Source organism: Lithobates pipiens, unplaced genomic scaffold (genome assembly GCF_037356315.1).
Source record: "Lithobates pipiens isolate NorthernLeopardFrog02 unplaced genomic scaffold, aLitPip1_a1.2 Scaffold_23, whole genome shotgun sequence".
NCBI lineage: Eukaryota > Metazoa > Chordata > Amphibia > Anura > Ranidae > Lithobates > Lithobates pipiens.
In genome coordinates, this window is record NW_027507785.1 from 124,735,571 (window position 1) to 124,759,767 (window position 24,197).

The 24,197-nt window shown below is 42.3% G+C and overlaps 1 protein-coding gene across 1 annotated transcript in view; it reads right to left on the bottom strand.

Annotated features, from left to right (window-relative positions):
- NPTXR (neuronal pentraxin receptor) overlaps positions 1-24,197 on the bottom strand; it is a 99,214-nt gene that overhangs the window by 14,001 nt on the left and 61,016 nt on the right. Inside the window, exons 2-3 of the mRNA XM_077452313.1 lie at positions 9,973-10,204; positions 1,154-1,395 (exon numbers count right to left, since the gene is read on the bottom strand). Coding sequence (XP_077308439.1) covers positions 1,154-1,395; positions 9,973-10,204 — 474 coding nt within the window. The remainder of the gene's footprint in view (positions 1-1,153; positions 1,396-9,972; positions 10,205-24,197) is intronic.

Sequence of the window (24,197 nt, forward strand, 5' to 3'; positions counted from 1 at the left end):
TAGAGCCGTGGCTCGACCCCACCCCCGCTCTCTTCTCACTGGCTATGATTGACAGCTGCTAGCATGCCACCCCTTCCCAAGTTACCTTTTCATGCAAGAAAGGCATGCAGACTTGTACACCAATAGCAATGGAGCCATGAGCGTGCAGCCCCATGCACATACCACCCTACATACCTTTTAGCATTGTGCTGGGTTTTAAGGAGGATTTCTCTGATCAATGGGAGCCCCTTCCAAAGCACCTTTGCCTGATGCTGACCACTATTGTGCTCTTCTGAGCTCTTGATGCCCAGGAGAGGGTGCCAGCAACTTAGACTCATGTTCCACCTACTTGTACCCTCATGGGGAGAAAGTAGGTGTTCTCCTGCTCCCTGGGGAATGGTTTTAGGGACCCCCTTGACCTCTAAACAATCCACTGCTGTGTGCAGGTAAGAGAAAAATGTAAACATCACACAGGAAAAAAGTACTCCACTTGTTTGCTATGGGGATACCTGGGAAAGGACATGCTGGGTTTTTTTTTGTGGACCCATGGAAGTGCTGGATCTTTATTAAAAACACCAATTTAGCACTCTATATAAACTAAATCACAGCTCCAAGGAAAGGACGCATTTTAAAATACATATTCCACAATTTAGACCAGGGAATAGTTTGTATACTGGGCAAGGCAAGAAAAAGACTGAATGTTGGATTCATTTCAGAATAAATCTATATTCACTGAGTGAATCCTGTTTGTTGAAATTTTACAGTAAATCTCCTTTGCTGCTATTTTTGATGGCCAAATCTTGTTTAAAAGGGACAAAAAACACTGTAATAAAAGGGAATGTAAAGATCAAATTTCATAAAAAAAAATGACAAATATTGGGCAAATGTTAGCTGAATTTCTCCTCAATTCACTGATAAATACACCACTTTATTTCCAAGTAGCTCAATTCTGTCAGTATCAGATTGTCAGATTTCATTATAAACATATTTAATGGCAGATTTGCTGCTGTGATATGTCCAGGAATATGGTTACAGTAGTTGCTCCTACCAAGGATGATATTCAGGATTTCCTGTTTGGTGACTAATGCTATAAGATAGAGAGTTCTGTAAAGAAAATGGAAAAACAATACAATTTTTTTGTCATTTCACATTAGCCATATTGTTTTAGTTTTACCTTGTCATTGATTAGAAGTTCCATAGGGTTGTGACCCCATTCCAGCAGTACAATCTCATTGGGTTGACCATGGACAGAATAGGAGAAAGGAGTGCCTGACCCTGAGGTTGTCTTGGATTTTAGCCAGAGACATATAGTGAAAGCATAGAGTTCCGGGAGAGTCTTTTTCATTCGACCATACATATAGTTGGTACGTACTGGAAAACTAAGCTTGAAGTTCTCTGGATGATACCCAGGGTAACCTGAAATAAAATAAAGCAAACACACTTATATTGAAATACTAAAATATGGTAAAGTGACCTTGTTGCTAGCTAGCAGAAGTGAGACTAACATAACCCTCTAAAAGATGAAAGTGAAATTTTAACTCTCTTCAGGAGTCTTGGGTGTCAATGCTTTTTGACACTTCCTTATATGCGAGATAGAGTATCCCCTGCTCAATGCTGTGGTTCCTCCTAGACATGTGTACAACAGAAAAATTAGTTTTGTTTTGGATAGATTTGTTATGGTACTGATTTAGTTTCATTGATTCGTTTAGTTTCTCTTTGTTTAGTTTAATATTTTTAAACTTAATGTGATTGTAGCCGTATTAGTGCAATTGTGACAGAGAAAATTGAGTACTGACCGTGATACTTTTTTTATTTGCACTAACATACAATTTTCAGGACAAGCTTTCGGGTATGTCCCCTTATTCAAGGTCCAAGCAGTACTGATTTACACATTTTTAAGCAGAATGTAAAAAAAAAAAAAAAAAAAAAAAAACACCTCTGAGGGAAAGAAGAGAAAAAAACAACAAAAAAGACACATACAAATCAATGGCAATAAAGATAAGAGAAGAGTTAGTGAGATAAGACAGAGGGAGAGCTATGGAATGGAGGGGGGGTTGCTAGTCACAGAGGGGGTTGTAAAACTTTAGTATAATGAGTAAGGAAACCTATATCTAAATTCAGGCCATTATTTTTTGTGTCAAAAAGAATTATCATTCTTAGTTCAAAGGTTTTCCTTTCCTGGATAGTTCTGAAATTCCCTTTAAGAACTAAAACATTGAGGTCTTCTATAGTGTGGTCCGGTTGTGAGAAGTGATGTCCCACAGGTGTACATAAACTGTCTTCTTTATGTTCCTTGATGGTAGGTCTGTGTAAATTCATCCTCGTTTGCAACTTCTGTCCTGTTTCACCAACATAAGATCCTTTGCTGCACCTTTTGGATTGGATGAGGTACACAACATTGCTGGAGGTACAGTTGTAAGATCCCATGATATTGAAGGTCCCGTTTGTGTGTGTGACACTTTTGGATAGATTGATCTGGTTGCATAGTTTGCAGCGCTTTTTATTGCAGGGTTTGCTTCCATTATTTGTGTCATCATAATCAGAGTGAAGTTTCCTGCTGATTAGTTTGTGTCTGAGGTTGGGTGGTTGTCTGAAAGGCAATAATGGGGGTTGTTGGAATATTCCTTTCAGAGTGTCATCCTCTGTTATAATGGGTTGTAAATCTTTGATTATCTTTTTGATCCCTTCTAGTGTTGGGTTGTATGTGGTGACTAGAGGTACTCGGTTATTTGTTTTTTTCTCTGTGTATTGGAGGAGATTTTCTCTTTGGGTTTTCAAGGCTGTGTTTATGCTGATCATAATCCATTTTTTTGTAGTAAGTAGTATTTGCCAGCTGCCTCTGGCCCTCTTGTATATAGGAAGTGACAAAAAGAAAAAGAACAGCAATTTTACACCCCCACAAGGACGCAACCCCAAACTGGATACCTATATTGACAGCGTCAGGCTACGAGTTACATCCCTGCTATCCACCCAGCAAAAGAAAATATTATACAACCTCTCACCACTGGAGCGAAGAGCTGTACATGATCTGCGCAATAATCAGGCTATAACCATCAAACCAGCAGATAAAGGGGGAGCAGTCGTTGTGATGGATACAGACAAATATATACAAGAGGGTCAGAGGCAGCTGGCAAATACTACTTACTACAAAAAACTGGATTATGATCCGACCCAGGATTTTACTAAGCAATTAAAGGATCTCATTGCGACAATACCAAGCCACCACCTACATTCAGAACTCATCAATGCAATTCCGGATAATCCAGAAATTGGAGACTTCTACATGCTGCCCAAGATTCACAAGCCAGGAAACCCAGGCAGACCCATTATAACAGGTATGAATACACTTACCGAACATATCTCAGGCCTTGTAGAAAATATGTTAAAACCTTTAGTCATGAACACTGCGAGTTTCCTACAAGACACCACTGATTTTCTGAACAAGCTTAACAATATACAACAATTACCATCAAATACACTTCTAGTCATCATGGATGTAGAATCTCTGTACAGTAACATCCCTCACAAGGATGGGTTGTCGGCATGTCACAGATTCTTATCATCCTCACCAAACCAGAAATACACTGCTGAGGATGTGACACAGCTCATCGAATTCATTCTTACACACAACTACTTCACTTTCAATAATGACATCTATCTCCAGTGTATGGGTACTGCTATGGGTAGCAAAATGGCACCCCAATATGCAAACTTATTTATGGCTGACCTGGAGGACAAATTTCTGAACAGCATACAACAAAAGCCATACAGATATTATCGCTATATTGATGATATCTTCATGATATGGACTGAAGGTGAAGAAAATCTAAACCAATTCTTCTCATTGATCAACACTTTTCACCCATCTATTAAACTAAAAATGGAGTATTCCAACACACATGTCAACTTCCTAGACACTACAGTATACATCAGGGATCACAAGCTTCACACTTCGATATACAGAAAACCGACTGACCGATGTAGCTATCTTCACAGTTCCAGTTTTCACCCGCAACACACTAAACGGGCCATCATACACAGCCAGGCCATCAGATACCACCGAATTTGTTCAGACCCAGCAGACAGAGATAAACATCTCAGAACACTGGCAGACTCCTTCCACAAGAAAGGTTACAAAGAGAAAACCATCAACAACAGCATACACACAGCCTTGAAAACCCAAAGAGAAAATCTCCTCCAATACACAGAGAAAAAAACAAATAACCGAGTACCTCTAGTCACCACATACAACCCAACACTAGAAGGGATCAAAAAGATAATCAAAGATTTACAACCCATTATAACAGAGGATGACACTCTGAAAGGAATATTCCAACAACCCCCATTATTGGCTTTCAGACAACCACCCAACCTCAGACACAAACTAATCAGCAGGAAACTTCACTCTGATTATGATGACACAAATAATGGAAGCAAACCCTGCAATAAAAAGCGCTGCAAACTATGCAACCAGATCAATCTATCCAAAAGTGTCACACACACAAACGGGACCTTCAATATCATGGGATCTTACAACTGTACCTCCAGCAATGTTGTGTACCTCATCCAATCCAAAAGGTGCAGCAAAGGATCTTATGTTGGTGAAACAGGACAGAAGTTGCAAACGAGGATGAATTTACACAGACATACCATCAAGGAACATAAAGAAGACAGTTTATGTACACCTGTGGGACATCACTTCTCACAACCAGACCACACTATAGAAGACCTCAATGTTTTAGTTCTTAAAAGGAATTTCAGAACTATCCAGGAAAGGAAAACCTTTGAACTAAGAATGATAATTCTTTTTGACACAAAAAATAATGGCCTGAATTTAGATATAGGTTTCCTTACTCATTATACTAAAGTTTTACAACCCCCTCTGTGACTAGCAACCCCCCCTCCATTCCATAGCTCTCCCTCTGTCTTATCTCACTAACTCTTCTCTTATCTTTATTGCCATTGATTTGTATGTGACTTTTTTGTTGTTTTTTTCTCTTCTTTCCCTCAGAGGTGTTTTTTTTTTTTTTTTTTTTTTTACACTCTGCTTAAAAATTTGTAAATCAGTACTGCTTGGACCTTGAAGAAGGGGACATACCCGAAAGCTTGTCCTGAAAAATTGTATGTTCGTGCAAATAAATAAAAAAAGTATCACGGTCAGTACTCAATTTTCTCTGTCAATAATTTTCAAACAAACTCCAAGTTTTCGGAACAAAGATGAAAAAAGATCGACCAATGCAAATTTTGTGTAAAGAATAGCTGGTTGTTAAGGAGGCGGCTAGGAAGCTGGCCGCCACATCCTTAGCAACTGATGACTCATCAGCTGTCAACGGGCTTCCCCCCTGACAGCTGAAATAAAAACAAAAGAATGCTGGCAATGAAAAATAAAAAAACTGCGTTTTGGGTCTGGTATGGATTTTAAGGGGGGCCCCATTGCCAAAATGTAAGAAAAAAACTATGTGGGATCCCCCCAATGCATACCAGGCTCTTTGTGTCTGGTATGAATTTTAAGGGGAACCCCATACCAGCAGTTTTTTTTAAAGACGGTGTGGGCCCCAAAGTCCATATCAGACCCTTATCTGAGCATGCAACCCAGCAATTCAGGAAAACGTGGGAGGGCAAAGACCGCACGACCCATCCCCTTCTGAATCATACCAGGCCACATGCCCTCAACATAGGATGGTGCCCTGGGGTGAGGGGCCTGCCCCCCCCCCCCACCTCAGAGCACCTTGTTCTCCTGGTTGATGGGGACAAGGGCCTCTTCCCCACAACTCTGGGTGGTGGTTGTGGAGGTCTGCAGGTGGGGCTTATCAAAAATTTTGAAGCCCCCTTTAACAAGGGGGTCCAATGATCCCTCCCCCATGTGAATCAGTATGGACTACATAGTACCCCTACATATTCACCAAAAAAGTGTCAAAAGTGAGTAAAGACACAACACAAGTTTCTGACAAGTCCTTTATTAAAACATCAAAGCGCTTCCTCCATGTTGAGAGCATGTGGCCTGGTATGGTTCAGGAAGGGGTGGCACTAACTGCCCCCCTTTCCTGGCCTGCTGACCTGCATGCTTGGATAAGGGTCTGCTATGGATTTTGAGGAGGACCCCACGCCATTTTTAAAAAACATTTTGGCATGGGATTCCCCTTAAAATCCACACAAAGATTCATAGGGCCTGCTATGGATTGGGGAGGGATCCTACGCTGTTTTTTTTCTTACATTTTGGCATGGAGTTCCCCTTAAAATACATACAAGACCTTAAGATCATTGCTGGTTTTCTTTTGATTACATTTTAGCTGTCAGTGGAGAAGCCCGCTGACAGCTGATGAGTCAGCGGCTGTTAAGGATGCGGCAGCCGGCTCCCCGGCCTGCTCTGTAACAACCAGCTATTCTCCACACAGAATTTGAATCGATCGATCATTTTTCGACCGATCCAAGTTTGAATCATTCTGGAAATTCAGAATTTCCAGAACGAATATACGAAATTAAACAAATTTAAACAAATTTCAAACACATTAGTTACTATTCGAATAACCAAAAAGTTGCCAGAAATGTATATTTAGAGTAAAACGAATTGCATGCGTCTAGATCCTCTAATGGACCCCAACATCCTCACAGGTTGTATTGTAGTAGGGGTTGATCGAGGGGTTCCAGGTGCGTCTGATAATGTAGTGGGAAACATTATTTAACATACCTGAAAGTGTCAAATTGTAACAAAACCTAGAGCTCCAGTGATTGAAGATTTTACTACACGCATTGAGTACGTATGAAAAAGCTTTGTTTTGTAAAACTTTATGCTAATCTCACTTTTGCTCGTTAGAGACAGGGTCATATTAGAGGCTTAATTCAAAACAAATAATCTTTAAAAATGTCACAGTTAACCAAAAACTCATTGTATCCTTATAATAAGTACGTTTCTTAAAAAAATTCTTCACTTCACTTTGTGCCAGTCTGAGAGTTTTTAATGGATTCGCTGGGACAAATGTTTTAATTTGGTAGAAAAAAAATACTGTCCACAGCACCATATCAATTAATCACAATGCAACTTGTGCTTTCATGCAAATCAGATAAAGAAAACAGATTTGTTTTTATTGCAACTACAGACCCTTTCTGTTTAAAGTCTGAATAGTGGATGAGATTAATCCTATTGCAATGTGCAGTAAGTGTAAATTTGTTCATGATCATAGGGCTCAAGATCCATGCTAAGATCAAACTCATCTTTTACAAGTTTGATATTGCACCACCTCCCCCAACTTTGCCTCATTCAGGGAAATGTCAGAAATCAACTATACCAAGTCTGGGGAATTCCAGGATCCAATATGACAATGTTTACGGAAGTTCCTGGACCCAGCATAGCTATGGGCTGATGTCAGATTAAGGCATATTCATACCTGGTGCTGAACGGTCTTCTTCAGCTATTTCTGTGCTTTGACCTGATATGCGGTTGCTCAACTGACCTGGTTGCCATTTCAGATTTTTTTAACACCAAATTCAATTCTCTGATTCCCAACCGAGTGTTTATCTTTTGCCTAAGCCCCCATACACATGGTCGGACATTGCGACGGAAAATGTCCGATCGGACCGCGTTGTTGGATAATCCGACCGTGTGTGGGCTCCATCTGACTTTTGTCCGTCAGAATGTCCGACCAACAAGGTTTGAGAGCTGGATATGAAATTTTCCCACAAAATGATCCGATCGTACCTTGTCCGATCATTTGTAGAGAATTCCGATTGGACAAAATGCCACACATGCTCAGATCAAATTACGAGACCAAAGCTATTCCGACGGATTTTGTGGTCGGAATGTCCGACCGTGTGTACGAGGGCTTACACTGCAGAAGCCTGCCTTGGTTCCTGGGCTTACACCTCTTCACTGACTGACGCTGCTGCTGCCTGTCTGTGTTCCTGACCTTGCTACTGTCCACTGTCCTGTACTGCTGCTGCCTATCAGTATTCCTGGATCATTGTCTGTCTCTTGTTTGCCATAGCTACTGTCCACCTGTGTTCCTGACCTTGCTATTGTAAACTGTTTTGTACTGCCACTGACTGCTAGGATTCATGATCCAGTACCTGTCCTTTGCCTGACTTTTTCCTGACACTGCACCTATCTGCTACCACTGCTGCCCACCTGTTGATGACCTTGACATGTTCCTAACCCTGCACCTGTCTTCCCAGGTACTGTTGTTGTCAGCTTGTTGACCTTAGCCTGTGTCATGGCCACACTACTAATACAGTTTACCAGACTCTGATGTCACTTCACTGCCTTCAATGTTAGCTTTCACCACTATTAAGAAAAATTGAATATGTACTTGACACCAACCTTTCTTTTAGCTTCTCATGTGACCCGGTTAAATAACAAGGTGCCCCCCCCCTCTGATGCTACGGGAAAGCCATAGGGATGTCCCCATGCATCAGAGGGGGCGGGGTCACCCGGCGATGTCACCGTATCCATGTACCCCGTAACCATTTTACACAGGGGGGGGGCCAGGATCTGGGGGTTCGCTCGTTAAAGGGGGCTTCCAGATTCCAACAAACGCCCCTCCCGCAGACCCCCACAGCCACTGGGCAAGGGTTATGGGGATGAGGCCCTTGTCCCCATCAACATGGGGACACAGTGCTTTGGCTATCCCAAAACACCCTCCCCATGTTCAGGGCATGTGGCCTGGTATGGTTCAGGGGGGGGCGCTCTCTCATCCCCCCTCTTTTCCTGCTGTCTGCCAAGTTGCATGCTCGGATAAGGGTCTGGTATGGATTTTTGGGGAGACCCCCACGCCATTTTGTTTTTTAATTTTGGCACAGGGTTCCCCTTAAAATCCATACCAGTCCTGAATTGTCTGGTATGGATTTTGAAGGGGAACCCCACGCATTTTAAAAAAAAATTGTCATGGGGTTCCCCTTAATATCCATACCAGACCTAAAGGGCCTGGTATGGAATTTAGGGGGACCCTCACACATTTTTTTTTTAACTTTGGTTCGTGGGTTCTCCTTAATATTCTGGACTGTGGGGGAATCCCATGCCGTTTTTTTCAAAGACTTTTATGTGTATTGCCGGGACTGACAATTCATTATAGCCGCGAGTACTTTTAAATTACTTTAATTTTGCTCTCAGACTGTTCTAAACACGGGAAACATGCACAATTTTACAGGCATACTATAGACACCCTCCAGGTAGGAAATTTAAAGGAATAGTTAACTTTTATTGTTTCACTTTAAGAATTATTAAAATCACTGCTCTTAAAAAAAGGTCAGTTTTTAAAACTTTTTTTGCATTGATACATGTCCTTTGGGGCAGGACCCAGGCCCCCAAACACTTTTTTATGACAGTACCATGCATATAAGCCTTTAAAATTACCACTTTTTTTACCACTTTTGATTTCTTCCATACACTTTTGCCGCGAACACCCCAAATTGTTCGCTATTCGGCGAACACCCGATATTCGAGTCGAACTTACGTTCAACTCGAACATTGGGCTCATTCCTACTCATGATATAACCGTAGGTTGCTTTTATCGCGAACTTTATCATTCTGTACGCCTCAAACTTCAGGAAAATAAAAAACATAATCTGAATGCATAAAGTTTTAATTGTATTATGATAATTCACTTAGAATGCAGGTGCAATGAATGTCCTTAGACCTTTATCTGTATGTAAAAATCTTTAGATAAAGTTTTGATCTATACTATAAGTTTTTTCTTTTCTTTTAACTTGATTGCTTTTGAAGCCCATAAACACAGTTTGGGTTTTTTTTTTTTTTTTTTTTTACAAAGCAGCTTTTAGAAATTTTGCTGAAATAAGGACATTTTGCACACCTAATTCCGAATATATTTGAGAGTGTTTGATATCCTTTCTGTGCTTGATTTAGGTTGTGTTTGCATTTATGCCTTTGGTATTTCTAACAGAGCCTAACAAAATAGAATAGCATTTTTGCTCTCGGTCCTTTAGCACAGAATCCATTTTTTTATTATACATTCTATATTATCATTATTACATGACCTTCACCTTGTTCCAGTTCCGCTATGCGGTTCTGCAGAATGCTCAGTTCCTTCTCTATGTCCTGCTTGTCTCTTTCACCTGAAGCTGTTGTTTGCTCCTTCTCTAGTTCCAGAAGTTTGGCTAGAAGTTGAGCCTCTAACTCAAGCAACTTGGACTGTAGAGAATCCCGTCCATAAAGAGGTGAAGGTGAAGTGGATGTTGGCGCAGTCAAATTGTGCACTCTCTGCTGAATTTCCAGCTATGAAAGAAAGGGGAAAAATGTTACAGAGCTTATACAATACATAATATTGGCAAATCATGCATATATCAATCAAGAGCACTGTTGTCAGGGGTCACATGTAGACCTTTGGCCCTTTTTGTAAAGCTCTCAGGGCCTCTGCAAAAAGTATTCTGTGTTGGTGCTTACTTAAGCAAGTAAGGAAAATATTATAGTAATAATTATTTAAACCCTTTCTTCTTTTTGTTTTTTTCCTTCTCTCTGACCTTTTATATTACTAATGCCCCATACACACGGTCGGACTTTCCAACCACAAAATCCATATGATTTTTGCTGCCCGATTTTGATCCGAAACTAGTCTTGCATACACACGGTCCCACAAAGTTGTCGAAAAATTTGATCGGTCGGAATAAGGTGACATTCGTAATGTACGACGGGACTACATAGAGGCCAGTAGCCAATAGATTTCATCTCCAAATTTTTTCTGTGGATGCATCGCACTTTGTGCGTTGGAATTCTCTACACACAATCGGAAAAAGTCCAATTGGATTTTGTTGTTGGAAAATTTTAGATCCAGCTCTCAAACTTTTTCAGTCGGAAATTCCGACAGAAAAAGTCCGATAGAGCCCAGACACGATCGGATTTTCTGACAACATAATCCGATCTGAATTTCCGACTGTGTGTATGGGGCATAAGAGAAATCTCTAATGTGGCACAAGTAATTTTAAAGAGGGCTTTGGGAAGTATAAAGTATAAGTTAAAACATTGATTTGTAAAGGGGATTTAATAGCAGCGATCTCATGTAACATGCCTCCAGCCTAAGACTCTATGTATGTATGTGCCCAGTCTCCAACAACTCTATAGCATGTTTGCAATCTCTGGCCATCATGTGTACATTTTTGCAGTTTCTGAAAATCTGCTGTAGCGTGCCTGGAGTTCACCTGTTGAATGTCTGCAGTTTCTGACAGCTTTCTGGCTAAGATAGAGTTCAATCTTTACATAAATTAGCCAATGTAGGCAATTGGCTTAGTATGTTAAAAACTACTTTAGCCTCACACCGATGTACTTCGGCAGAATGGCACAAGCACGTATCTGTATGTCGCTCTTTAAGTGCCCAGCCGTGGGCCCGACCGGGTCCTGAGCTCCTTGACCGTGGCCGCGGGACCAGCGGACCCAATCGCCACTGGTGTCCCGCGATAGGGTCACAGAGCTGAAGTGCTTCCTACTGTGGCTGTCACCGATTGTCTGTTCCCTGATATAGGGAAAGTCGATCAGCGACGTCACATGCCAGGCCACACCCCCTACAATAAAAAAAACATTACGCCATAAATAACCCCTACACTGCCCCCTAGTGGTTAACTCCTTCACTGCCAGTGTCATTTACACAGGAATCAGTGCATTTAAATAGCTGATCGCCGCCATTACTAGTAAAAAAAAATATATAAATAAAAATGCTATAAAACTATCCCCTATTTTGTAAAAGCTATAACTTTTGCGTAAACCAATCAATAATTGCTAATTGCGATTTTTTTTAACCAAAAATATGTAGAAGAATACGTATCAGCCTAAACTGAGGAAATAAAATGTTTTTTATATATTTTTGGGGGATATTTATTATAGCAAAAAGTTACAAATATAGCATTTTTTTCAAAATTGTCGCTCTATTTTTGTTTATAGCGCAAAAAATAAAAACTGCAGAGGTGATCAAATACCACCAAAAGAAAGCTCTATTTGTGGGAAAAAAAGACACCAATTTTGTTTGGGAGCTGCACAATTGTCAGTTAAAGCGACACAGTGCTGAATCGTAAAGAGGGGCTTGGTCCTTTGGCTGCAAATTGGTCCGGGGCTTAAGTGGTTAAAATGCACTGTGGATTCTGTAAAAATATTGTTTAATGCAAAAGCTATACTTGTAGGCCTTTTCTGTCACCCATGGAACCTGGTCAAAATCCTCCTAACGTTTACAGTCCTGCATCCTGACTTATTTACAGGACCCTGAAGATGTTGAGATCCAGGACCAAAAAATAAATAACCATTGCACAGCATGCTTTCTCCCTCCTCCTTTCTCAGCAGATAAAGAGCTCAGCATTATTGAAATAGGAGAAGAGAGAGAGCAATGTTTTCTAAGAGGGGCACTCACTGGAGAGTGGGGGAGCCAAGAGCGTTGGTAGGGGAACCAAAAAAAGGATTGGGGTTTCTCTGTGCAAAACTTTTACACGGAGCAGGTAAGTATAACATCTTTGTTATTTTAAAGAAAAAATATATGTTTAGAATCACTTCAAAATCTTTTGGATCTTGTACATTCATAGTAACATAGTATCTCTGGTTAAAAAAAGTTCATCCAGTTCAACCAAAAAAAAAAAAACAAATACACTTACCAATAACCACAGAACCACACTTGGTCCAGAGGAAGGCAGAAAAACCCCATTAAAGCATAATTTGCTCCAGCAGGGGATAAAAATCCTTCCTGATCCCCCAAAGACCCAATCGGATATGCCCTGAATCAACTTTACCTATAAATATTAGTATCCAGTTGTATTATGTGCATTTAAGAAAGAAATTCTTTCTTTCTTAAGACCTCTTTCACACTGGGGAGCTTTACAGGCGCTAGAACGCTAAAAATAGAACCTGCAAAGCGCCCTGAAAGAGCCGCTGCTGTCTCTCCAATGTGAAAACCCGAGAACTTTCACACTGGAGTGGTGCGTTGGCAGGATGCTAAAAAAAGTCCTGCTAGCAGCATCTTTGGAGAGGTGTATACACCACTCCTGCCCATTAAAATCAATGGGGCAGCACGGCTATACCGCCAGCATAGCGCTGCTGCAGCAGCGCTTTGTGGTGGTTTTAACCCTTTTTCACCAGCTAGCAGGGGGTAAAAGTGCCCTGCTAGTGGCCAAATAGCGCCGCAAAATTGGTGGTAAAGCACGGCTAAAAATAGCGTCGCTTTACCGCCAACTCACCCACCGCCCCAGTGTGAAAGGGGCCTAAGGTAATCCAGTGTGAAAGGGGCCTAAGGCACAGGCATCCTGCCTGTGGCCAATTATGGCTTTCCTCGCTGCCGGCGCTGTGATTGGCCAAGGATGCGGAGTCACAGTGCATGCTTGGCCAATCATGAGCCAGAAATGCACTGCGATGGCGTAGTGCATTGTGGGCCGTTCATGCCACACGAATTTGGTGCGAACGGTCCACAAAGTTCTGAATTCGCCGAACAGACAAACGGCCGATGTTTGAGTTGAACATGCGTTCGAGTCGAACACCGAGCTCATCCCTATTCAGCACTCACAAAATGTAACTCACTGCCATCCATTATCTGGTAAAGAACCCTCTCTGGGTGTTTCTAAAAGCAAATTTAACCACTTGCCTACTGGGCACTTTTTACCCCTGCTTCCTGTCCAGGCCAATTTTCAGCTTTCAGCACTGTCACACTTTGAATGACAATTGCGCAGTCATGTAATACTGTACCTATATGAAATTTTTATGATTTTTTTTTCACGCAAATAGAGCTTTCTTTTGGTAGTATTTAATCACCACTGGGTTTTTTTTTTTTTGCTAAACAGATGAAAAGACCAAACATTTTGAAAAAAAAAAAACTACTTTTTTTATAGTTTGTTAGAAAATTTTGCAACCAGGTAATTTCTCTCCTTCACTGATGTGCACTAATAAGAAGCACTGATGGGCACTGATGAGGCAGCACTGGTAAACACTGATGAGGAGGCACTGATAGGTGGCACTGATAAGCAGCGCTGATAGGCACTGATAGGTGGCACTGATGGGCATTGATAAGCGGCAGTGAAGGGCACTGAGGGGTGGAATTGATAGGCAGCACTGCTATTTATTTATTTACGTATTCTTTCCTCACGCTGTCAGCATGAGGAAAGTAAAGTAGATTACTGGCTTGTGTTTACATCCTGTGATCAACTTTCATTGAACACAGCTGATCACATGCTAAAGGGCCGCTGTGATTAGTCCTTTACCCCGATCTGCGATCAGCTAAGTACGAAGAACTCAGCAATCACAGAGCGTGCTGTCCACGTGAAGTGCATTCATGGGAGGCCGACCATGGACGCCCTCTCGGCAAACTAAGCCCGCGTTATAGCCATCTTTCAGCTATAGCGCGGGCAGGAAGTAGTTAAAGTATAATTGAAGGCAAAACTTTTTTTTCTAAATTTTGGATAGAGTGGAGAGGAATTAGAATACCTGTCACCCTCTATATTTGTCCTGTTTACATTATCATTAAATGTGAAAGTATTCAAAAAATCCCAAATTTTGAGTTGTCCCCAGAACAATAATAGAGGGAAAATCTTCTAATGGGAAAACTAGTTCTGGTTACCTGGGCCCCCCCCCCCCCCCAAGAGATTCCCTTAATTTACGGGGATTTCCTCTCACTTACTGTTTTGGCTATGGGACACAAAGTGAAGGGAAATCTTCCCAATGAACGCAGGTGGCAAAAAAAAAGACAGGAATTCTAACTCTCCTTTACTCTATTCAAAATGAAAAAAGTTTTGCCTATAGTTCTACTTTAAGACAGATCTAGTCACCCATCCTAATACCAAGAAAGTGGCCCAAAGGTATGTCATTAATAAGAATTTGTCTTTGCTACACAATGATTTATAAGGCGGGGTCCCCTTGGATACACTAAAGTTTACAACAACGGTGAACTTAACTCTTTACTAGGAGTTGGGTGTTTCACAGCCACATAAAAGTTACATCATTTTCATTACCCGGTGTTAGAAAAGAAATCTGTTGACGTGCAATACAGTCCAATCAAACTAAATGAACTCACCACTGGGATGTGAAAGTACTTATACTGTATATCTGATAGAGAAAAAGCAAGTTTTCTAAAAAAAATTCTTTTAGAACAACATGACTTATAAATACAGAATAAAACTTGATAGTAATTACTGTATTTATTGGCATATAACACTCACTTTTTCACCATGAAAATCGGGTGCAAATAGCGTGTGCGTGTTATATGCCAATACAAAAATGTATTTTTTTTCCTGAAACTTCCCTCTTAAAATGAATGTGCGTGTTATACACCTGTGCGTGTTATACGCCGATAAATACGGTAAGTGAGAAGTTTTATGTAGTAGTTTGGGGACTTTTAAATAATTAAAAAAACAAACAAGATTTTGACCCTTGGCAGATATCAATGCCTGTGCCAGGGTCACCAACCACTAACAACACTATTTACTAACAAGATGTAGAAATTTACTGACAGTCTGATATGACACTTTTTTACTGACAGTCTGATATATGTGCCAAGTCAAATGTAGTCGCAGAAGAGGGAGTAGGGATACTAAACAGCATTGGCTAAAAGCAGTGGGAGGCAGAGCCACTACCCCACAGAATCACCTTCTACCTTATGATGGCAGGCCTGGGAAGCTGGAGATTTGCATGATGTCAGCTGACACTGACTGTTGTCTGTTCAAGCTGAGATAGGAGCCTTCTTATAAATGCTTGCTCCTGCCTGTAAACGCATGTGGACTGAAGCAAGTGTACATAAAAAGTTTTACAAATGATTGCTCCCGTCCACATTCTTTTAAGTGTAGCAAATAGCCAGCACTCCAACAATGTTTCAGAATGAATATTTCTAAGGTCTAATATCAGCAAAAAAACATAAACCTTTCAAGAGGAGTAGGAAGACCCTCTTTCTCAAAGTAATAGAGAAATGGATGGGAGCAAGTATCTTTTACAAACTGTTCATGAAAATATTCACATTGTGCAACTCTGTGCCTAACTTGTCCCATGGTCGTTCAGGTATGTGACAACAAAACTGCTTTTTTGGCTAACTGTTCAGTTTTTTCACAGACGTTGCAGGTTTTCCCCATTTCTTTGATGTCATATGTCCATATCTGGCCAAAACATTCTCGATCAAAGAGATTTAAAAAAACTTCAGGGAGTATTGAAGTTTATAAAATTACAAAGGGTTACAAACGAATTCTAGAGAGTTGGGCCTTCACTTGTCCACAATTATGTAGACAGTTTAGAAATGGAAATAGCTAAGCAGCATCCTAGAAAGATCAATGCAGTAACACAAAGTACAAGCATTTAGGTTTTCACAATGTTTAAAAATTAGTATTAAGTATCTATAGTGAGCTTCCATAAAAATTATTTTGATAAAAAAAAGTCTTGGAAGCCACTGCTCTATAATTAAAGAAACCATTGCTGCTTGTTAAAAACAAATTAAACTAAACTAAATGTTCCCCTCTCCGCCAACGGAATAACTGAATAATTCTCTGTAGACAAAGAAATAAAAGTTGAAACTTGAGGTAGATGTAGACAGTGTTCTATTTGGGGACAACACTGTATATCAACACTAGAAGCTCATCACTACTTTAGTTACACGTAAGTAAAGTTACTTATTTAACTCTTCTCTCACCCAAACACAAAAAAAATTATTGTGACTTGTAAATGAATCCTTCAAGTGTCACTAAATCCACATCATAACTATCAACAAATGGTGTATTACATGCTGTTCATACTCACTACGAGATTAGTTCTCTGTATTCTGAAAACAAACTGGTTGATCCTGCTGCTCTCTTTCTCCACATCCTGTTCATGTCCCCAATTCAGCTAGGGATGCAGCTCTGGTGGCAACTCTGCACATGCTCAGTTTTCAGTGAGTTTAAATTCTGAGCATTTCCGCCCTATCACATCTGAGTAGCTCCTGTGACTATTGTGACTCAGTCACAGGAGCTACTCAGATGTCACAGTGTGGGTGTATACACAGTGGTAAATGACAGCCCACTCCCTCCCTCCTCCTCCATGCCCACTAACCAGCTAAACACAATGGGGGTGGGATAAGAAATGTAGATTGATGGTGGATTCACCTCCCTGTTATTCTAAGACACAGGCTGGAGGGGAAACAGCCTGTGACTGGCAGAAATCTGCCCCCACTATGTTATTTCCACAAAACAATAACAATTAACCCTACTCATTAGGGAGGCATGTATACCGCTCAGATGAGCACTTGATTGCAGTCCAGCGTGGGTGCCTGCCCTGGCTCACCACCGTAAATATCCAGGAAAAAGAGAAAAAAAAATGTGGCCAAACACCAACACAGAACAGATGCAAATAAAATCCTTTTATTTTTATGAAACAAAAAAATCCTTTTATTGTCTTCACAGTCAGAGAGACACAACAGGACAAACTGTTAACCTGTCTTGTTTTGTCTCTGACTGTGAAGACAATAACATGATTTTATTTGCATCTGCCCTGTGGTGGTGTGCAGCCAAGTTTCTCTTAACACTCTAACTCAACTCTTAATACTTGACCTTAATCCTTTGCCCTAACTTGGGACCCTAAACCTAACCCTGAGCTCCAAAATGAACTGTTAAAGTGGTAGTAAATGCAGTTTTACCACTTATACCTACAGGTAAGCCTATAATAAGGCTTACCTGTAGGTATTGTGAATATCTTGCACTTGCACTGTTTAGGAAATATTCAGAGTGCATGCAGCCGGTGACGTTACCAGCGCATGCACTTACTTTGCCGGACCTTCAGAGCTCGTGCCATAAATGGCGGCTCCCACACTAATGCTCTAATGAGTGACATCATCGCGCCCCGGCCCACTCATTTAGCCGGAAGAAGGAAACCCAGAAGGAAGACCAGGTGAAGATGGGAACCCTCTCAGCATTGATTAATTGAGAGAGCTGAAGGGCTTCATTTTAAGGTAAGTCTCTCATGACACTGCCTTGCAGGGGAATTTTTTAGTTTTTATCTTCAACTGAGATTTACTTCTGCTTTAATATGTCTGTTAATACTGCAGTATTTTTTTTTACCTGCTGAGGTCTGCTTAAGTCTTGAATCTGCAAATTAGCTCTATGGCAAACCAGACAACAAGGATAATTAAATGAGTTGTCAATATTTGTGTCATGACTTCTGTCCAAGAAGATGAAGAAAGAAGAGTTACAAGAATTCCAGAATCTCAGCATCTCTAGGACCTGTTTTTCCAATTAGTTCTGCGGATCATATACCTGCTATATGCAGAGCACCAATTAGTTGCTAAAGCTGAGATTCACTTTTTAGATGTAACAAATGAATGCCTCAGACTGGTCTGCAGTCATCTTTGGATTAAGGGCTGACTCATACCATGTATGCTGAGCTGCATTTTTCTGCATCCCACTGCACGTGTGGTTTGAGCAGGGCACATAGAAAACAATATTTTTCTATGTGCTCTGTTCACACCATACATGTTCAGTGATGTGCATAAAAATGCAGCTCAACAGACATAATGTGAACAAGCTTTAAGCCAACACAACACAGAAATGCTGCATGTTTAAATTCCTCTGCACCTCAGTGATTGTTATATTATTTTGGACCCCAACAACAGCAAGTATTTGTACACAGTTGGAGCTGTTCTTTTTCTAAACCAGGGGTTCTTAACTTTGGGTCATTGAACCCCTAAGTGGTCCATAGATGGGTTTCAGGGAGTCTGTGAGGGTCAGATTAAAAAATAACATTTACATTCGATATACAGCCCCCCCCCCCCCCTTTCTCCCAATCAACAATTTACCATGAAAAGAAATGAAAGAAAATGCACACTGCCATTGCTTTTAGCAATGATCGCTAAGCATCTCTTGACATGTTGTTGGCCCATGTTTACCATTTAAATTTGTATCATCGTTTTCTGTACAGACGCCATCTTGTGCCACTCCATAATAGGATTGAGTTTTTTGATAAGATTGTTTACTTTATTCAAACTTTGGGGTTGATTTACTAAAGGCAAATATACTGTGCACTACAAGTGCAGTTGCTCCAGAGTTTAGTAAATAAGGTAAAGCTTCACCTCGCAAAGAATACCCAATTACATGCAAGAAAAAATAAAGCATTTTTGCTTGCACATGTTTGGACGATAGAAATCTGGAGAGCTTCCTCTCATTTACAAAGATCTGGAGCAACTACACTTGCAGTGCACAGTATATTTGCCTTTAGTAAATCAAGCCCTTTCTGTATGTCATATGTGTATGAGGCAATCAAATGTCAATAAAATAAAGTACATACATTCATTGCACAGAAAGCTATGTTTATGTGAATATTTCCGGGGACGGAGGTTTATAGATTTCACCAGATTCTTATAGGGGCCCGTGACTCAAAAAAAGTTAAGAACCACTGCAATCTACAGCAAATGGTATTTTGTTAAGGAGGAACTTTACAAATAAAAAATCAGCTTCATTGAGTTTATCTTTAATTTCTAACACTCATTTAAACCCTTGAAAGGAAGGGTTACCTTCAGTTTGGAGAAAGATTTTGTCAATTCTGATTTGCGGGATCCACCTGAATCAACCTAGGCTTTGTGCTAAAAACAGTACTGTCTAGTTAGTGCTGAAAGTAACTAATTGGCCTGGATGATCATTCAGGCAATGAATTTCATGTTGTTTCATAAGAATTCTATTGCAGAATGTAAGAGACTCCGCCTGTGGTTTTAAATCCAGAAACTGGATTGTTTTAGGATGGGCAAATTTGATTTCTACTCTCAATCTTAGTTAAATCCTGGCATGATCTAAAGCAGGCCATTTAGATAAGCTCTCCCAAATAGGTGTAGCGGGGTCTCTTTAAGGACTATAAAAACTACTGTTCCCAGAACCCCGCTGGTTCCCAGGATGTTTGGAGTTATGCCCCAGAGACTCATGGGGGAGGGCATATAAGGAGGGGGAGAGGCCTAGTTCGCTCTCTTTGGACACCCCCCCCTCTCCTAGCAAGAGGAGGTCTGTGCTGAACTGCTGGAGGCACAAGGCCTGAAGCCTGGGCCTTGTGCTCTTTTCCAAAGAGCCCTCTACCAGCCTAGCTGCACCTGAGAGACATTTTCTCATCCTTGCTGCAGTACACCAGAAGGATTGAAGACTCGGAGGTCGGTGGATTCCTGTTCCTAGACGAATCGGCGGAGGAAACGGACTTGGACTTGTCCGGGTGGTGAGAGCTGTTTAAAGACAGATACTTTATCTTTATTATTCGTTTTGGATTACAAAGTTGTTCTTCAAGTGCACCACCGAAAGATTGCTAGCGAATATTGTTTCACTGGACTCCCATCTAGATCAGTCAGGCCTGACTGCATAGGTAGATAGTGCTGGGTGTTAGTTTACCCATGCGGGGAAGTAGCTGAAAAAGGGCAGCGCTAGAGTTGCATAGCAATACTTTATTATGCTGATTACTCTGTTTATCTTTATTACTGGTTACTGCAGGGACCTGCTTATGTGTTGCAAACCAAATGTTCGATTCATGTTATTCCTTTTATAAAAACAACAAGTAAAGTCAGTTATATACTTTCAAAGATTGTCTATGAGCTTAAGTTATCCACCCACGCACACACACATATTTAGAGTATAAGCGATTTAATGTGTATTGCTAGATACTAACTGTGCCAGAGTGGGTAGAGCAGATTGCCGGGGGGGTTGGCGGAGCTGTGCTCAGGGCCCAAACCAAACTTGCGGCCCTCTTAAGTGAGGGTATCGCTATACGTGGGGGCTCGTCCGGGATTTCTGAGACAGCGGTGAACACGCCAGAGGTACCGGCATGGACCCACAGGGAGTCAGAGCGTGGTGTGAAGCGGCTAAGGCCGACCCAAGTCAATCAGTGGTCATTAGCCTCCCAGGGGAGAAATGGTCGACTGAGACCGTAGAGGAGTTAATGAAGTCAGTGTCCCCAGACCATGAACCATGGGTGATAAAATCAGACCCAGACATCCCATATCAGTACGCGCTAGTGGAATACTGGGATGGGATGCCGGAGGCTTGCAAGCGCAACTGTGTACGGACACAAGACAACAGATCCTATAGGTTGGCGCACGCAACAAAGGAGGAGCCATCGCCAACGGGATCACCGCAGGCTGCGGCCCGTACCTCACCCGAGAGTCTCAGATCAGCACCGGCCACCCTTAGCGCAGAACTGTGTGCTGTCCTGGGGGAAATTGTGGCCCAGTGCAAGAAGGATCCCACAGATTACCCGATGTCGGGGTACAGAAAACTCCAGATGTCTTTAGGGAGGAAACCTGTACCTTCGGAAGAAGAGGGATTTGAAGAGTGGTTAGATAGCGCAACTCAGGCACTAGAGGAATGGGAAGTTCCAGAGCGCAGAAAGAAGCAGAGGATTGTGGAAAGTCTAAAGGGACCTGCTCTAGAGGCCGTACGCAACCTGAAGATGAGCAGGACAGACTGTAATGCGCAGGAGTACCTAGATGTATTACAGAATGTGTTTGGTGGGACAGAGAAAATCTCTGAGCTTGCTTATCAGTTAGAGCATTGCTACCAGAAGAAAGGTGAAAAACTATCAGACTACATGGGACGTTTAGATAAAATCCTGCATAGGATGATCCTAAGGAAGGGGATCAGCCCAGGGAAAGTAGATGAGGCCCGTGCTCAACAGGTACTGAGGGGAGCTCAACCCATGGATCCTATTGCATGGACACTGCGTGCCCGACAGGATGGGAAGAATCTGGAGTACACTGACCTCATCCGAATGATCAGAGAGGATGAGGCCCTAATGGAAGAGAAAAGGGAAGAACATCTCATCGAGCCCGTCGAACAACCGGTAGCAATAGTTACACCGGTCATGACTCTCGCTAGAGATAAGGAGGTGGACACTTTGAAGTTACAGATGTCCCAGGTGATGGAGATGTTGACTGCTATGATGGCGAAAGGTCAAGGAGGAGCCGAGAAACCTCCTAGGAAGGAGTTGTTTCCAGATACACCAACACCAAGCCCCACTCGAGACCGAGAAGAGATGCTATGCTACAACTGCGGGGGCAGTGGCCACTTCGCCAGTAGATGTTCCAGTCCCAAGAAGAAGAAGATAGATAACCGCCAGCTGGCGGGAAACTCCAGAGGGCCCCGGTGAGGGAGTCAACCGGGTACCCATGCCTTTCAGTGAACTCCAAACCGAATAGAAGGAAGAGAAAGAGAGAAAACCAGACCCCTCAGAAGGAATGTCTACAAATAAGAAACAATAACATCCCTCAGCGGGTTTGTACTCTCATTACTGTGGGGGGGTCAATGCATACCAGGCTCGAAAAAGAATAAAGTCAAAAACCAACTGGATGAAGACGGGTCCCCAGAAGAGGGTGGCCTCAACCCGGCCCTACCCAGAAGAATTGGTCGGCCCGTCCCCCACTGTCTCCATCCAGGTGGAAGGAGTCTACACGAAGGCCCTCCTGGACACTGGAGCTCAAGTGACTTTGTTGTACAGAGACTTCTATGATAGGCACTTGAGCCATTTGCCTATACAGAAGATAGAAGAGCTGGAGTTATGGGGCCTGGGAGCTCAGAGTTTCCCCTACGATGGTTACCTGCCCATAAAGCTGACCTTCGATCCATCTGTGGCGGGGAAAACAGAGGTGTTTGACACCCTGGCAGTTGTGTGTCCTAGACCGCCCGGGGCCAGCAAGATGTCCCTCATCATAGGGACCAATACGGATCTGGTGCGAAGACTTCTGACCCCTCTAGTGAAGACGAGAAACCATCAAGATCCCAATATCCATCCCATGCTGAAGACAGCCTACCAACGGTTGGTCCTAGAGCAGAAGACCCCAGGAGAGGGGATAGGGAAGGTGTGGATACTTGGGAGAGAAGGAGTGGTGCTGCAGCCCGGAGAGGTAGCCTGCCTCAGGGCCACGGTGAAGCTTACCTGGGAGCAGCCTGGCCCCTTTGTCATGCTGGAATCCGATCCAAGGGAGGACCACTCAGGCCTGGAAGTGATACCGGAAGTGATTCCAATCAAGGCCCTGAAGAAGGCTCGAGGAAGAGTCCCAGTGAGTGTGAGAAACCCTACAGAGAGACCCATACAGATCCCTGCCAGGATGCTGTTGGGGCAGGTGAGTCCTGCGGCCCCAGTCAGCTGGTCAGAAGTAAAAGGAACGGGTGAAGGAGGAGATGTTTGGGAAAAACTTTCAATGGAGAACCCGGACCTACCTGGAGCCTGGAAGGAGAGAGCCAAGGCCCAGCTGACTAGATGGGAGAGGATTTTCTCAAAGGATGAGTTTGATGTGGGATGTGCCAGGAGTGCCACCCACCGAATCCGCCTCCAAGAAGACAAACCCTTCAGGGAAAGGGTTAGGCGGGTCCCTCTAGCTGATCTGGAGGATCTGAGGGAGCAGCTTGCGGAGTTGAAGAAGACTGGTGTGATTCGGGAGTCTAGAAGTCCCTATGCCTCCCCCATAGTGGTGGTCAGGAAAAAGAATGGGTCGTTGAGACTTTGTATCGACTACAGGACTCTCAACAGGAGGACCATCCCTGACCAGTTTAACCCCTTACATATGCACCAATTGCCGAGGTAAACCTACACCCCCCCCCCACGCTGAGTGCTGCTGAGCAAATACTTAAAGGGACCAACACAGCGTGATAGGCAGGAGACGCCAGGATCCGTGGATACCAGGATCTGTAAATATCGGGACAAGACCTCGAGGGATAAAGTACAGGAGTTCTGAGGATATACATATCACACGCTGTTACCTTACAGCTGTAAGGTAAGGGGACACCCATACTCCAACCACACAGGACCACGTGGGATATATTCACCTCTTTCACCACCATCACCGATTATATTGCTCTGTGCACTTATATACAGACACGGACATTATATGCGATTTGTCGACATATGCGACTTTTGACATAATCGCCACCGTTTATCGCACAAAGCAGAATGGTCACACTCTGATATATGCTATTGTTATTTTTTATATAATTTCTTGTAGGTATCGCACACAGTTTTTTGATTAGTTTGTGGGATTCTTTTTACTCCCTTAACACCAATATTACTTATGCGTTTATTTTGATTTTCTGTCATTTTCTTGCACAATTGAACTATTGAGCTGTTCACGGTCGCAGGAATATTGTTTTGATGATTATATGGTAGAGAACACCCGCACGGACCTTGTTCTACCACTTCTGTGACACTAGCACTTTATGCGACTTCTGGCAGCTACAACTCACCATTTCTTGCACATACGTTTTATCGAGTTGGTGATTGTTTTATACATATTATCCTATTTACCTTATTGTGTAATAGAATATTCCACACACCTTCT